The sequence below is a fragment of the Chlorocebus sabaeus genome, chromosome 15, assembly GCF_047675955.1.
Source record: "Chlorocebus sabaeus isolate Y175 chromosome 15, mChlSab1.0.hap1, whole genome shotgun sequence".
Lineage (NCBI taxonomy): Eukaryota > Metazoa > Chordata > Mammalia > Primates > Cercopithecidae > Chlorocebus > Chlorocebus sabaeus.
In genome coordinates, this window is record NC_132918.1 from 80,984,142 (window position 1) to 81,000,356 (window position 16,215).

Below are 16,215 nucleotides of genomic sequence, written 5' to 3' on the forward strand. Positions count from 1 at the left end.
AAAGTCACAGAACCAGCTCAGATTTAAGGTTTGGGAAATGGATTTTGCCTCTTTACGGGAGAAGTAGCATGCCCATACACATAGGCATAGGAGAAGTTTGTGGTGGCCATCTTCACAACCTACCACAATCATAAGATGAAAACATATTTAATGTTTAAAAATTCTCATTATCTACGTTCTCATTCTCGCTTTCTTCCTCCTTTCTTCCACAGATGCCTGTATATTATTATCCATCTGGTCAGTACCCTACCTCAACCACACAACAGTACCGGCCCATGGCCTCGGTTCAGTACAACGCTCAGAGAAGTCAGATGCCACAGACAGCACAGCAAGCAGGTACTCAGAATCTGTTTCCATTTTCTTCTCAACCCAGTTATTTTTGCTGGTGAATCTTGTACTCTTTGGATGAGTGTCCAAGCTTGGCAATTTATATCGGCGCATTTCCTCTACCCAGAGAAGATAACAAAGCATTTGATTGACTCTATGTGGAAAAGTAGTAGGTGCAAGAAGGCGAAGCATATGTGAGACTAGCATCCCTGGCATGCATGCTAAACAGCCTCCATAAATTATGTTTTGATCCTTCTTCTGTCAAAGCAGAAAGTCAACCACATCCGTACCTTTCTAGTTCATACTTTCTTTTAATTTTTTTTTTCTTTTCAATTTGAAGAGAGTGCTTCCCCTGTTCTTAAGGGTAGGGAACCAAATTAGGTTGTTTCAATATCGTGCTAAAAGATACTGCCTTTAGAAGAAGGCTAGTGACAATGCAGCGTGTCTCAGTGGAACTCTGACTCCATGGTTCACTTTCCTGATGGCCACATGCCTCCTGCCTAGAGCCCGGCAGCCACTGTGCAGTGGGAAGGGGGGCCGATACACTGTACGAGAGTGAGTAGCAGGTCTCACAGTGAACCGGTCTCTTTCCCTACTGTGTCACACTCCTAATGGAATGCCGTTACCCAGAGAGCAGCAGGAACCCGACAGGGCTGAGTGACTTGTGCTAGGGAGAGGTTTGTGTCATTCCTGCTGGCCAAACTGCAAGAAAAACTGCTAATTGTCATGCTGAAGACCGCCTGATGGGGAGACTCTGCCTTCCGTAAGTAGGTCATGTAAAGAGCACGTGCTCCTTGCTGCAGCTCATAGAGGCCTGCTCCGTGATCTGATTGCTACACTGAATCTATGTTATGCATATGGAGTGTATACAGATCCATGTATGTAATATATACACAATATGTACCATTTTTATAAGCTATGAAAAAAGTGCAGTGCTTGCCAAGGATTAGCACCAATCACAGACACCCGAAGAATACTAATGCTGACACTGCTAGCAACCTGTCTGGTTGGAGAAAGAATTAAATTCCCCTGTATTGTGGATGGCTGCATGTTCTTTGGTTTATCTCATGGCCTATTTAAAGTCTGTGGGAGAAGAATTAGAGAAACCTGTATCTTCCAGCCAGATTTTGTCTTGTTTCAGCACTGTATTAGTTTGGGGAAGAATATATTTGACCTCTGAATTGACTGTAGACTTTTACAGTGTTTTGAGGACACTAAAGGGTTTCAAATAACTATTTATTTTAAGAAAATCACTTGGCAATATTTTCTTTGATTTGGGGAAAATGTTATTATCTTTATCATTTTCGTGGTAACTGTGCTATCAGTTTAGATACCTGCTGTAGAAATGTGCTGCTTGCATTCTGGACTATCTTATTTTATGCTAATGTTAATTAAAGGGTTAATTTACCATCTTGAGCATCTTGGTGTAGAGGCTATGGGGAAGTTTTCTTCTTGGTTTCCAATGCCTTTAGAAGAAGAAGATGCAGATATCTAATTACAATGATTTGTATTAGGTTTGGTGCCATTGTGTGGCAACTTCAAAAGAGATTATTTCAGTCTTGTGGTAGAGTGTCATCATACAAAGAAATGCAGTTACAAACTGTGCTGGAATCCACTAAACCCATAAACTCTAGATCTATGGGAGGGGATGAGAAAGTTGGATGAATATCATAACTGGGCAACAGAATTAGATTTCAAAAGAGTTTAGGCCTCCCCCACTGACTTCTACAATGCTTTTTCTCCTCTTCACTAACTTCATTAGCGGATGTCAGAACAAGAGGCAATATATGAGACATTTTTTACTCTTTAATAAAACACTATGGGAGAATTTAGGGACGTGGAAACACCCTCCCCCATTCAGTTAGAGACCTAACTGGCTCCAACTACATTCTATGGCAACCTGGTGGCTTTGGTTGGTCACATTCTCCCACATCACCACAAAAATGACACCCCCAAGGCGAGATAATGACCCTGTAATGAGAAGAGTGCACTCTAGAGAAGCGTCAAGCTCAATAGAGAAGCAAGGCAGTGCCTAGGGTGTCAAGGAAGTGAGTGCCAGGTAATGTGACCTGTACAGAGTGAGGAGGTGAGAAAAGTGAAATGATCATATACAGTATTGTCCCCAGAAATGATGGCATTAGTACACACATGCAGACTGAGACCTTTGGGCTCTTAGTTTTTGTGACCACCACATTGGATACCTGGTCTAAAAAGCCCAACACAGTTTCCACCACAGTGATGAATGTACCCACTATTTGGGAAAGCAGATGGTGTTCCCTGACCTTACACAGAATCGCTTCTGCTAATAAAATCCAAGTAACCAGTCCACACAGTGGCTCTTTGAAAGTGCACAGGGACTCTGGGTCCTACAGCTGGGAGGCCTTTTGTTGAGCCTAGGGAGGCTAATAGAAACTTTCCAAATGGACCTGGCAGTCATTTGTGAGAGCAACTCTATGTGGATGGACTATCTCATAGAGGAAAGAGCCTCTTCAGATAACTACACAAGTTATATTTTCTGGAGGAACTAGAAGATAAGCCTTCTCCATCTTTAAGTCAAACTATGGGCTACGATCAGCATGTCACCCTCCCACAGTGATGTTTTGGCTTGTTCTTCCTCCTGTCTCCTGCAGCTGTGTGTCTTCAGATCTGACCCTCTTCCATCTTCATCTGATACTGACACCAGATTGTGTCATAACATCCTCAGGTATCATGTGGTTAAATATTAGAGTGAGACAGAATTATGTCAGTTAAAGCCAAATGAGATTTTAATCTGAATTTGCTTCTTGGCACTGTTCTTAACCCTTATTTAATTGCAGTAAAAAGCCTCTCTTCCTTCTCCTACATTTTTGCCAGAATTGCAATCTCTGTCAGTTACTACATCTTTCCTAGGACTTAAAACTCTACACAGTGAATTTTTGTAAAGTGAACTGGACACTATACTATTGATTAAATAGGACACCTGAGTTCCCCTGTGACACAGTAGGGAGACATAAGTTCTTTATCCTGGTGATTTTGTACTCTTCATCCGATCAGCACATGGTAAAAGGTTCTAAACATGTGGAAGAGGAAGCCTGTGTTGGTGGTGATTATAAATAAAGAGTACTAATGTTGGGGCCAGGTGTGGTGGCTCACACCTACAATCCCAGCACTTTGGGAGGCTGAGACAGGTGGATCACCTGAGGTCAGGAGCTCGAGACCGGCCTGACTAACATGGTGAAACCCTATCTCTACTAAAAAAAAAATACAAAAATTAGCCGGGCGTGGTGGCGGGTGCCGTAATCCCAGCTACTTGGGGAGGCTGAGGCAGGAGAATCGCTTGAACCTGGGAGGTAGAGGTGGCAGTGAGCCGAGATCACGCCGTTGCACTCCAAATCCAGCCTGGGCAACAGAGCAAGACTCCATCTAAAAAAAAAAAAAAAAAAAAAAAAAAAAAAAAAAAAAAAAAAAAGGAGCACTAATGTTGAGAAAGTTTAGAGAAATCAAATGGTAGAATTACAAATGATATTTGGAATTTGTAGCTACATTTGTGAGAAAAAGAAAAACCTTCCATTTATAAATATCTCCGACAGAAGAATTTGTTTCTTGCCACTCTGGCATTATCAGATACCTCCAATGGTGGGGAGACAGTTTTCTTTCTGAGGGAATTATTGATAGCCCAAGTCTGTGTGGAAGAGCAGTTGCCAGCATAGGTGCACTGCCTCATTAGCCAGGCATGGTGGTACTTTCCAGCAGTCCCAGAAACTTGGAGAAGTACAAAATCACCAGGATGAAGAACATATGTCTCCCTCCTCTGCCTCAGGGGAACTCAGATGTCCTATTTAATCAATAGTATAGTGTCCAGTTCACATTATAAAGATTCATTGTGTAGAGTTTTAAGTCCTGAGGTGAGAGGATTGCTTGAGTCTTGGAGGTTGAGACTGCAGTGAGCCATGATCATGCCATTGCGCTCCAGCCTAGGTGACAGAGCAAGGTCCTGTCAAAAAAGAAAAAGAACGAAGGAATGAAAGAAAGAGGCGGGGGGTGGGAAGGAGGGAGGGAGGAAGAGAGGGAGGGAGGGAGGGAGGGAGGGAGGGAAGGAAGGAAGGAAGGAAGGAAGGAAGGAAGGAAGGAAGGAAGGAAGGAAGGAAGGAAGGAAAAAGAAAGAAACAAAGAAGGAAAGAAAGAAAGAAAGAAAAGGGACGGAAGGAAGGAAGAGAGAGAGAGAAAGAAAGAAAGGAAGAAAGAAAGAAAGAGGAAAGAAAATCATTTATCAGGTTATGGCTTGTTTATAAAAGGGCTGTAGCTTTAAAATCATTCTATCTTTGAAAGACTTGGAAGTGAGAATATCTTAACTGAAAACAGAGTTTCTCAATGTTCAGATATTGAAATGAAGTGCTGATGAACAAAGATTTCATTCCTTAATGTTTTAAGTTTATTTTAGTAGTTAGCTATCATGACATTTTTTAGTTAGTACCTGTGTTGCTATAGTTTTATTCTTGTTAAGAAATATATTTAAGGCCAAAAAATATTGGTAATTATCACATCTCTCATTGATTTGGGATGTCTAGTGGGCTAGTTTAATCACTACCACAGGTTTACAAGGGAAATATAGTGTTCCTTCTTTATAGATAGGTGAAACTATTCCTCAGTGAAGTAAAATAAATTATCCTGGGTCTCAAGGTTAACTGTGTAGGGAAAAGCACCCCCAGACATGACTGGTTTTAAGCCCATGTGGTAAGCATTTTATTGGAACACCTTAAACATAGTTACCAGTTTTGCCTTTATATGCTAATATGGATGATCGTATAAAAACTGGCATGTGGGAAATAAACCAGCATGCCCATGTTATAGAGGCAGGTAATATTAAGTTAATTGTTCAAGTACACATGTTGACCTAAAAGCAGAAAATGTCAGAGCCTTTGTCTTCTGCCTCCCTGCTGAGCTTGGAGTTCCATATTACTTTGTAGAGCTGGTCAATAACAACAAATGGCAGAGAGCAGCTGAGACATTTACATTCAAATCACACATTAGAAAGGAAAAGAAAACAAAAAAAAAGAGTTTCTCTTAGATGGTTTCCAATTCCAAATTTCCTTTGAAGTTTGACTTAAAAAGAAATATACTTAGCTTCATTCTCAGCTCTCCAAAATCTTGGTCATTCCTAAAGGCAAAAAAAAAAAAAGAAGAACTTACGAGGTCCTGTGTGTGTTCTTGAATGGGAATTGGGGGAAGAATTTTGGTTTAGTGTCAGAGTAACACTAGCCCTCATAAAATGAATAGGAAAGTGTTCCTTCCCTTTCAATTTTTGGAAAGAGATCGTATAAAATTGGTGCTAAATCTTCTTTAAAGGTTTGTTAGAATTCTCCAATAAAACCATTTGACCCTGGAGATTTTCAGAAACATTTTTTAACCTTGTATTTTAAGACAGTTTCTGGAGATTTTAAATTATGAGTTAATTTTTTATGATTATAGTATTCAGATTATATATTTCATCTTTGTTTAGTTTGGGTAGTTTGTGATCATTAAGGTCTTGGCCCATTTCTTCTAAGTTGCTGAATTTAGAAGTATAAAACTGATAGTTTTATTTCTTTTTTTTTTTTTTTTTTTTTTTTTTTTTTTGAGACGGAGTCTCGCTCTGTGGCCCAGGCTGGAGTGCAGTGGCCGGATCTCAGCTCACTGCAAGCTCCGCTTCCTGGGTTTACGCCATTCTCCTGCCTCAGCCTCCCGAGTAGCTGGGACTACAGGCGCCCGCCACATCGCCTGGCTAGTTTTTTGTATTTTTTAGTAGAGACGGGGTTTCACTGTGTTAGCCAGGATGGTCTCGATCTCCTGACCTCGTGATCCGCCCGTCTCGGCCTCCCAAAGTGCTGGGATTACAGGCTTGAGCCACCGCGCCCGGCCTAGTTTTATTTCTTTACTATCTTTTCATAGCTTCAGGATATGTTGTGATATCCTGTTTCATTCCTGATATAGTTTTTAACTTCCTTCTTTTCATTTTTGTCAGTCTTGCTAGATTTATCAATTTTATTGATCTTTTCCAAGAACTAGCTCTCTGTTTCATTGATTTTTCTCTATTGTTTTAGCTTCAATTTCATTGATTACTGACTTATCCTTATTATTTTATTAGTTTCTTCCTTCTGTTAATTTTAGGTTTATTTTGCTTTTTTTGGTGATTTCTTAAGAAGATAGATTTTTTATTTGAGATTTTTTCTTTTTTAATGTAAATATTTAATGCTATAAATTTCCCTTTCAGTCTTGCTTTAGCTGTGTCCCACAGATTTTGATATGCTGTATTTTCATTTTCATTCATTTGTATATATTTTTAAATTTTCTTTGAGACCTCATCTTTGACCGGTGGATTATTTAGAGGTGTGTTGCTTAATGCCCCAGTGTTTAGAGATTTTCCTTTTGTCTTCCTGTTATTGATTCTTGATTGATTCTATTACAGTTAAATAACATATTCTGTATGATTTCAGTTCTTATAAAATTTTTCAGGTGGTTTTATGACCCAGGAAATAGCCTATTTAGGTGAATGCCCCATAAGAACTTGAAAACACTGGGTATTCTGTGGTTGTTGGGTGGAATATTCTATATATATCAGCCAGATCAGGTTGGTTTATTTTGTTGTTCAGGTCCTCCATATTTTTTCTGTTTTTATGTTTACAGTTCCATCAGTTGCTGAGAGGTGGACATTCACAACCCCACCATAAAACTTTCTAAAGCCCTGGAATGAATTTCAAGGCAAAAGTTGCCTCCAGTGTCCCTGACATGCAAGGACAGAGGAGGGATTTAGTTTTTCAGACCATGCTATCTTTTAGTTCCTTTTGCAATTGAATAAGAAATAGTTCATCACTTAAAAAAATGTTAACGTTTCATAAAAATAGTCTGGAAGGTAAAAGTCCTGTGAACAGTGAGTGGGCTTTGGGTGAGTAGTTCCTATAAGCTGCTGCCTGCATCTCTCGCTTGCCAGGCTTTCAGCCCTGTTGTTTAATGCCAGTAATGTTACTTTAGGTCTAGGTAGAAGAGTTATGAAGATGACCGTTTACAAAGGACAGTTCAACAATTCTGCCTTCCTAAGAAACCAGGAGGGTCTATATTCTTGAATGCCGTGAAGATAGAACAATATGTAATCAAGACAGCTACATAGCAGAGTAAAAACGGTGAAAAAGATCATGAGGGAAACTTAAGTTAAATTAAACTATAACTGCAGCAAATCATTTGGTATGGATTCTGAAACTGTAGAGATGTGTCTCACCTCTGCTTTATAAAAGGCCTTTTCTCTTCTACCCTCCCCTACTCCCAACTATCTGCTGAATGATTCATTTTGGGTAAAAAACAGTTTCATAGAGCATTTTCCATTAAAATGTTTTCCTTTTGAAATTACAGTTCAGGAGGAAGCCATGAAAAAAGAAATCCTAAAAATGCATAGTATTGCAAAACCCCATGCAGATCTTATGGGGCCTTCTTATGGTGATTTAATGTACCTCTGTTCTGTGTGAGTAAGAAAGTGATGCTCCAATCTGCCTTGCAGTAGTAGAGTTGGAATTTCTCATGGAAGACAATAGTGGAAGTCTTTGGAATTTTTTGGAATGTCTTTACTCACTCTTTTCACTTACATTTAAGATAAACCTCACTGTGGACTTTCCCTTACAGTCTGCTCAACAGCCAGAATGAGATATGACTACTATGAATATAAATGGAGTTTAAATACTTAATTTTGCTAAATGAAGAAATTGACACTAGAAGGCCAGTCTCCTGTCCAATGCAGTCTCTCTTGTCCAAACCAGAGAGGGGCTTCTGCTACTTTAGCACTTACAGATTTAAGAACAGATACAGATTTCAGAAACTCAGCAACCTTATTCACAGTCTGACAAAGTCTGACTTGTCAGAGTCTACTCTGCCTATGTGAACTCAAAAGCATCTAATACCTGCAACTTGTAAAGACAGCACACAAGCAAGAGAAAACAATATCTCAGTAATTTGGAAGTATGTTATTACCTACCCCCACTCATAAGAAAAGAAGTAGAGATTCTCCAACTCTCAGAGTATGATCTTTTTCTTCCCAGATAGAGCAGGTGGAAATGAGCCTTTACAACAGCCCTCTTGTTTGTTCAACTAATCAGGGAAGCTAGTGATGGATGCAGATAAATCAGGTTGCAATGAACTAAAAATACATGCAAATAAAAGACATAGGAAAGAATGGTGAGGGAAGAGGAAACCAGGTCAGGTCAGGTCCTATTTGTTTTATTTTGCTGACTGACTGTGATAACGGTATCAATCAGGAATCTGCAGACAGCACTCTGACCTTTTGGATCTAGATGCCGTTGAATCAATCCTGTATTCTACATCTGAGAAAACTATATGTGTTTAAAGAGTTCTTTGGTGAAGAATTGTGAAGTTGGAGGGGGTCAGCCTGTCAGAAATACAAACTTTAAAATAGGCCAGTTTTTGTTTCCCTCTGGAGCAAAAATTCAAAATGCCTTTCAACTCTTTAGTTATAGTTATTCAATTCCCTCTAGCACTTCTGTACACAAATCAACTCTAAGCCTCTGAACATTTGTAAAAACATCTTGCAAATGCTATCCCCAAGCCCTCTCATGGGAGATGAGAAGGTTACTACAACCAGGCTCCTCAAACTTTAATGTGTGTGGAAACCCAGATCTTGTTAAAATGCATTTCAATGCAGAAGTTCTGGAGTGTCTTGAGAGTCTACATTTTTAGCAAACTCCCAGGTGATGCTGGTGCTTCTGGTCTACTGTTTTGAGAGCATTGCAATACATAGTACATTTTTATTCATGGCCAGTTCATATACAAGCTGTTGCAAAGGGAGGTTACCTACCTAAATTCATTATTTCATTTTACATTATTTGTATTAGGCACAATTCTAATATTTCATAGTCAACATATCTAATCTTGTGAATTACAGCTAGTATTTAGAATTAATATGCTAATGTTTACAAATCCAAATTTTAAGAAACCATATGAATATAATGTGCTTCCATGGCATAGTGGACACTCATAAATGAATGAATAATGTGTGTACCTGTTTTCACTTTGGTATGGCAGGAGGTGAATATGTGTGTGTGTGTAAGAGAGAGAGAGAGAGAAAGAATTTTCATTTTAGCCAGATCTCTTAGTGGTTTATTTTTCCCTTGTGGAAAATATGGTGCTTCAGATAGAGTTGTTGTGTGAATACTTAAAAGTCTAAAACAGAAATCTCTCAACCATCTAATTCAAGTATAAATAAGAGCAAAACAGTGATTAAATATTATGAAATCAAATAGAATGACAGCCCGACAAATCAATTCATGTCAACATATGAATATACACATTTTGTGTTTCAAAGTTCAAACACCCAAGGAATATGTCTCAGGTCTTTTAGGACACTTTCAAAGGTATCGTATGTTTCAATTTTTGTATGCCTAGTGATTTGGGAATTTCAACAAATTTAAAATAATAATACTCCCATCAAAACTCATTTCAATTGTTCAGATGGCAGGAAATAACCGGCCTGTGAAAATGTATCCCTATCACTCTTTGCTCCTGGCAGCTCTTTCCTTCAATCATTTTAGTTTACTCTTGAATGAATAATAGTGGAATGGACTTAGTGGCATGGCTGGCAGGAAGATATGATTATCTGTGGAACATGTATATTTGAAAAGAGACCAAAGCCACAATTTCTTTTCTGATAGTTCTCCATAGAAATTCAATAAATAGCAGTGTGTTTAGCTTTTTTGTTTCTCCTTTCAGAAGTAATGTTTCTGACCTAACAGCGAGCTGTTAGTATTAACAACTCTAAGTAAGAAATAAGGTTATTGCCTCTTTAATGTTGTTCTGAAGCACATTTGGGAAGGGGCAAAATGTACCTTAATGGAATCTACAAATTTATTTAACCAAAGCAGTTGAGTAAGTTTGACAGTGAATCCAGTATTTTTAGCTTGACTGATTAATGTAATTGTCAATATACTTGAGAAGGGTTTTTTTTGTTTTTTGTTTTCCAAATATCTCTTTTCTCATTCTTTGTGCTTCTGCTATTCTTCACCTTGATTTTTTGCTCCTTGAGGTTGACTGGAGATGGGGAGAAGGAGCATCAGAGCTAAAGAATGTGGAATACTGGTATGACCAATAGATACATTAATTTATGAACAGTAGGATTTTGTCTTTATACCTTAATTTCCCTTCTCTAAGAGTTGATTATTCTTAAAAAAAAGATGTATTTTCCTAAAAATTTACATATATTTTAACATTTAGGGTCCATTAATCATTTTATTTTTTTATTTGAGAAAATAGGTATAACTAATAACACTAAGAAGCAATGCAAAAGTTGTTACACTTGACAGCTCTAAGGGCATGATTTATAATTTGAGTGTCTGCATTATTATATTTCCAAAAGCAGAGAGGTGAGTTATTAAAGAGTGACATGAGGATTTAATTATCTGATGTCTGTTAACATCAGTGGGAGGAGTCACATGGATAAATCCTTGTGGAACACGCTGTTCTGAAAATATTAGTTTGAAGGTTTCTATGGAAATGTTTATGTGTTTCTTTCATTAATTGGTCTAATTATTCCATTTACAAAAATGAGAATGAGAAATATAACACTGGGATTAAGAGAAAAATTAACATTATTAAGAGCAATAATAAGAATCCTGCTATTTTTAGACCTAAAAATCTTACACATTCTCCAAAATGGTATAGATGGTCAGGTTCTCTCTATCCCTTAGAAAGTTATAGTAAAAGGAATTTGTTATGCATATTTGCAGTAATTGCGTTAGCACTTTGTATTTTACGTGATTTTTGGTTTTTAAATTTACATTTGTTATGCAGTTAAGTACTACCAGTATTATTAGAATTTCTGCTTTTCTGTAAAGATGGAAAATAGGTCAAATTATAGCATTATCTGTTTTCTTTACTGTACAAAAGAAAATGGAAAGCAGTCGTTTGGCAAAAACAGAAAGAAAAAGGATATTTGGATTAAAGATGGTAAGAAAAGAAAGGTGGCAAGTAAAGCATACACATATATGTTATTGAAAGCTCTAGCATTTCTTTGCAGTTTTTCTAGGAGAGAAACTAAATAAAAAACAAAATAACCCTAAAATTTTCAAACTACTTTCCCAAGAATGTGATTTACCTGATTATTTAACTGAATGAAATCTTGGCCCTCCCTTTTTCTTTTCTCCTCCTTTTGTTTCTGGTTAATTTTTTTCAGAGAAGTTTCTGTTCTCAGTTGTCACCTAGATCTGTGAACTACCCTGTTTTTCAGTCCCACTTTTATTCTGAAGCACATTTAAAACAAACGAACAAACAGACCTTTTTCATTGTCTCCACTACCTTCCCAACCCTGTCTGTTTTCTCATTGTATTTTCTATCCTTAACTCTTGACTCTACACAAGTTCTCTGCAACTCTCTTTATACTCTTTCTTTATTCTTATATTAAATAAAATTTGCACTTCAAACTCAGGATGCTGCTTATGTTATGTTTTAGTTGTCTGCATTTTTCTCTTTATCAGTTCCTTTTCTTTCGATTCTGCACATGTCTCTCCATTATGAAATAGGGCACTTCATTATTCCAGAGACAGTCTCAATATAACAGTCAAACAATGAACAAGAATTTCTGGGATTTTTCTCCTTTTCTAGTAAGAGACCACAAAGAATACCATGCTATTTTTGTTCACCTGGGTATCCCTAGAGCCAGCGTAAATTTGGCCCACAGGATTTGTGACTTCACTTAGCAATTAGTTGTGATAAAAGAGTGAAGAGCATCTTGAGTAGTGTTCTTTTTATCTTGCTTTCCAAATTCAGAGATACAGTGGTACCCATGGAAAAATGGCAAGGCTTTTGGATGGTGTTTAAATTTTTCATTTCCAAGAACTACACGTTTGCTTAAAAACTTTAGTGGTATTCCAACTTTGAATAGAAAGCAGTTTGCAAATTGCTGAACTTATAAGACACTATCTCAGAAATAAGTACCCCTGAAAGATGCTGCTTTTTAAAACTCTTTCTTCATTCTACAGTCTTTAGACATGACTGCTTACTACAGGGACACAAATGCAAATTCAGCAAAACCAATCAGCATGGGCTCATTTAACTCATTACATCCGAGTTTGTCTATTCCCCAGACCATCAGCATAAGATCACAGTGTTAATCACCCCTTCCAGCTCTGAAATACCATGAGCCCTTCTGTCCAGATGAGTGGCACTTAAATGTAATGGTCCCACAGCAACAGTCACTGTGACCCAAGAAGGCTACAATACTGTCTACAACTCATTGAATTAGTATAATTCTAAAAGAAAGACTGTAGCGCAGGCACTCTGTTTAGAGTTTATGCGAGTGACACTCTCATAAGTGGGTTCACTAGTTGGTTCAGTTGTTATAGTATGATTCCATGGCTAGGGCATATTTGCACATCCATTCATTGGGAGAGTACATTACCAACGTGCAGTGGCCTTCACATTTACACTCCTCTCCAAAGCCATGAAGCCACTAGAGACCTTCCCCATGCTTTCATTTAGGTGCTATTCACAGTTGTCTGCCAATCCTTCCTGGTGGCAGTGATAATTTTGATGGCCCTTCAGTGACTCCCACCAATCCCTAATCATGAGGAAGATGCTTAATCATGGGAAGATGTCAGCCAACATCATGATTCCTACACTGTTTTCTGAAGGTACCTAGAGACTTGCAATTCTCCCAGAAGCTCTTACTGCCTTGGGGATTGTTTTGTTGTTGTTGTTTTTGTTGTAATAGGTCCAGCGCAATTGCACCCTTTACAAGCCACTGTGTGTCATATTTGTTCTGAGAATAAAAAATAAATGGCAGAAAGAAGGTCCAGATTAAAACCAAAAGCACACCTTGCAGAATGCAGGATATTGCAGTGGAACACACATTTTGAGTATTGTAGGAATATGCAGTAAAATCTGTCAAGCTAGCTCCAAGTAGGTTTGCATTAATTTTTGTTTCCTAAGGAAAACAACTTATAAACAAATATCACTTTCATTACTCATTGATGCATGGGCAGCGTTAAGTGACCAGTGGTGTGGTATTATGATACAGAGTTCAGAGGGTTTGAAGTGCCTTTTAGTGATTTTTTTTTTTTTTTTTTTTTTTCCAGGCAGGGTCTTTCTCTGTCACCCAGGCTAGAGTGCAGTGGCATGAGCTGCTGGGCTCAAATGAGCCTCCTGCCTTAGCCTGAGTAGCTGGGATTACAGGCACATGAACTGCTGGGCTCAAATGAGCCTCCTGCCTTAGCCTGAGTAGCTGGGATTACAGGCACCCGCCACCACATCTGGCTAATTAAAAAAAAAAAAAAAAATGTAGAGATATGGTCTTGTTATGTTGCCCAGGCTGGTCTCAAACTCCTGAGTTCAATGGCTCTTCGGCCTTGGTCTGCCAGAATGTTGGGGTTACAGGAGTGAACCACCACACCCAGATCCCTTCAATGAATCTTGATGAATAATTCAATTTTCTCAAGTTGAGACCTACTAGGTCTACCTGCTAGGAAAGGCTCAGTTTTTGCTGACCTGGACCCGCGGAACTGAGAAGAGTCAAAGAGAACAATCCAATGACAAAAAAATAAATCCGAGAAAAAACTCCAGCCTAGCTGAAAATTGTAGCAAGAATTAGGAGAAAGAGAAGACAATCCAAGTGGTGGTTTTTTTATGTTTGTTATATTTTCTTTTTATATATAGAACCTTTTAAAAATTGTGAAAACAATGCAGCACATAAAGAAGGCTTTTTAAAAAGACATCAAAACTTCATGCTAACACAACAATGAATTTTTAGTTTTGACTCTGACTTTGAGAAAAAGAATGTGTGTATGCATGTTGAAGATACAAACATGTATTGTGATCATAGAGTATCATAATTTCTTATTTATTTGGTATTATATTTATTCAAAACTCATTATTTTACACTTGATTCTGATTTCTGTGACAATTTTTTAAAGAAGTAAAACTGTATTTTCAGATTTCACATGTTTTGCATAAAAATTCAGAGCAATCCACAAAACAACTAGTAGAACTAATAAGTTAATTTAACAATGTTGCAGAATAGAGAGATAATATACAGGAATCAACTGTATTTTTAAATACTTTTGGAAAACAAATAGAAAATTTAAAAATTCTATTTATAATAGGAACACAATTTTAATAGTAATAATTAATCACAACATTCCTGACCTTGTGGCCCAGGGAGGATTAGATCATTGCCTCATTCATCTGAGAACCACTCCTTGAGCCCTAGACACAAAGCAGTATCTTGTAGAGAAACAGCAATTACAACTTGAAGTATTTCTCTATGCAGTCCTTGCTTTCCTGATTCCTTCATCAATAAAGAAGCATATACTTGGGCAGGGAAGGGGACGTGGAACTAAAGCTTTCAAATCTCTCATGTATCTTCTTTAGCTTCCATATTCAACAAATATTTCACAATAAACTTTGGTTTTGCTGCTTTTCTCCCCAAACAAGGACAATGCCATAGACGTTTCAGAGTATTTTTCCACCTTCTGTCAAGGGCTTTTGTCTTTTTAATTTCCCATTGTTGAAAATGACACAATTCAAGGAGCTCACACTCTTTGAGTTGGAGTCTACCTCAAGTGCCTCTCTGAATATGCTACACAAAGGAGATGGTTTCCTTAGCAACAGGAATGTGAAGAGAAAAAAAAAAAAAAAACATGGAAATATTTGCTCCCTGACTCCTTCCCCAGCGCCCTTCAGCCCTGCTGTTTGCCAGGCTCAGAAATTACAGAAACTACACTTTTGACAAGAATTCAGCTCCTGATTAGTTTAACGATTGTCTATAAGTCCCTTTACAAACCATTTGCTCTATTTTTTCATTAATGAAACCAGTTCAGCTGTGGAATGGTCATTTTCTCATTACTGCCTTTAGCTGATCTTTTCTATACATTTAAGTAAAGTAGAGAAAGGGAAATTGGGTTTTAAAAAGTGTATGTGTGTGTGTGGTGGGTGGGTGTATGAATGTAATTGTCCAGATAGTGGATTTTAAGTGACAGCATTTATTTTTACATTTATTTCCAGTCTCTCAAATTTGCATATAAGGTGTATTTTAAAAGCTGGCAGGAGGCAATGACATGTTTAGGGACCTCTATGGAAAGTAATGTATTAATTTGGCAGTACTTATGTTGCACTTATTAAGTGTGCTTCTGAATAAGCCCCCAGGAGCTTAATGTGGTTTTCTCTATATATTAAAAATTGGCAAGACAAACATAGGTATATGAACTTACAGACAGAAGAATCTAACTGAGGTCTAAATCCAGGGACATCATTCAGCAATATGGAGATCAATAGATACGATTTTAAGTCCTAAATGCTCACTATGCCTAGGAAGCCAATAAACCCACATCATTTGGGGTCCAAAGCATAACCTTTTCCCAATACAATTTATCCCTCTTTCCTGTATCTTTTCCTTCCTCAAAACAACGACATAACATGCATATATAGTTGTTGATTTCTAAATTATTCTACTGCTGAGCTTGTCAGCTATTGAAGAATGTTTAGTGTGTTGCAGACTTTTTTTTTTTTTTTTTTTCCGGGTAATTGAGCCACCTGTTCAGCTTGGAACTTTAGGAATCTATGAGTTTGCCAATATATTTACTGTATCTTATTCCGGAAGAAGTTTTCAACATAAGTAGAAAAAAACAAAAGAATTAGTATCTGCCATTTTTCTCCTTTCTTTTTTTAATCTACATTTTTTTCTTTTCCTTTTCCTTGTGTGTGTGTGTGTGTGTATGACTTAAACAACTGAAATTTATTTTCCCACAGTTGTGGAGGCTAAAAGTTCATAATTAAAGCATTGGCAGATTTGATTTCTTCTGAAGTCTCTCTCATTGATTTGCCAATGTCTGCCCATTCTTCTTAAACTGAAGAATTTAAGAAAAATATTAATTGTGGAAAACC

The 16,215-nt window shown here is 37.6% G+C and overlaps 1 protein-coding gene across 46 annotated transcripts in view; it reads left to right on the forward strand.

The window, feature by feature from the left end:
- The window catches only part of ARPP21 (cAMP regulated phosphoprotein 21), a 157,087-nt gene that overhangs the window by 105,975 nt on the left and 34,897 nt on the right, over positions 1–16,215 (forward strand). For all 46 annotated transcript variants that reach the window (XM_038003017.2, XM_073023735.1, XM_073023720.1 and 43 more), the window contains one exon: positions 213–336. In XM_038003017.2, coding sequence (XP_037858945.2) covers positions 213–336 — 124 coding nt within the window. The remainder of the gene's footprint in view (positions 1–212; positions 337–16,215) is intronic.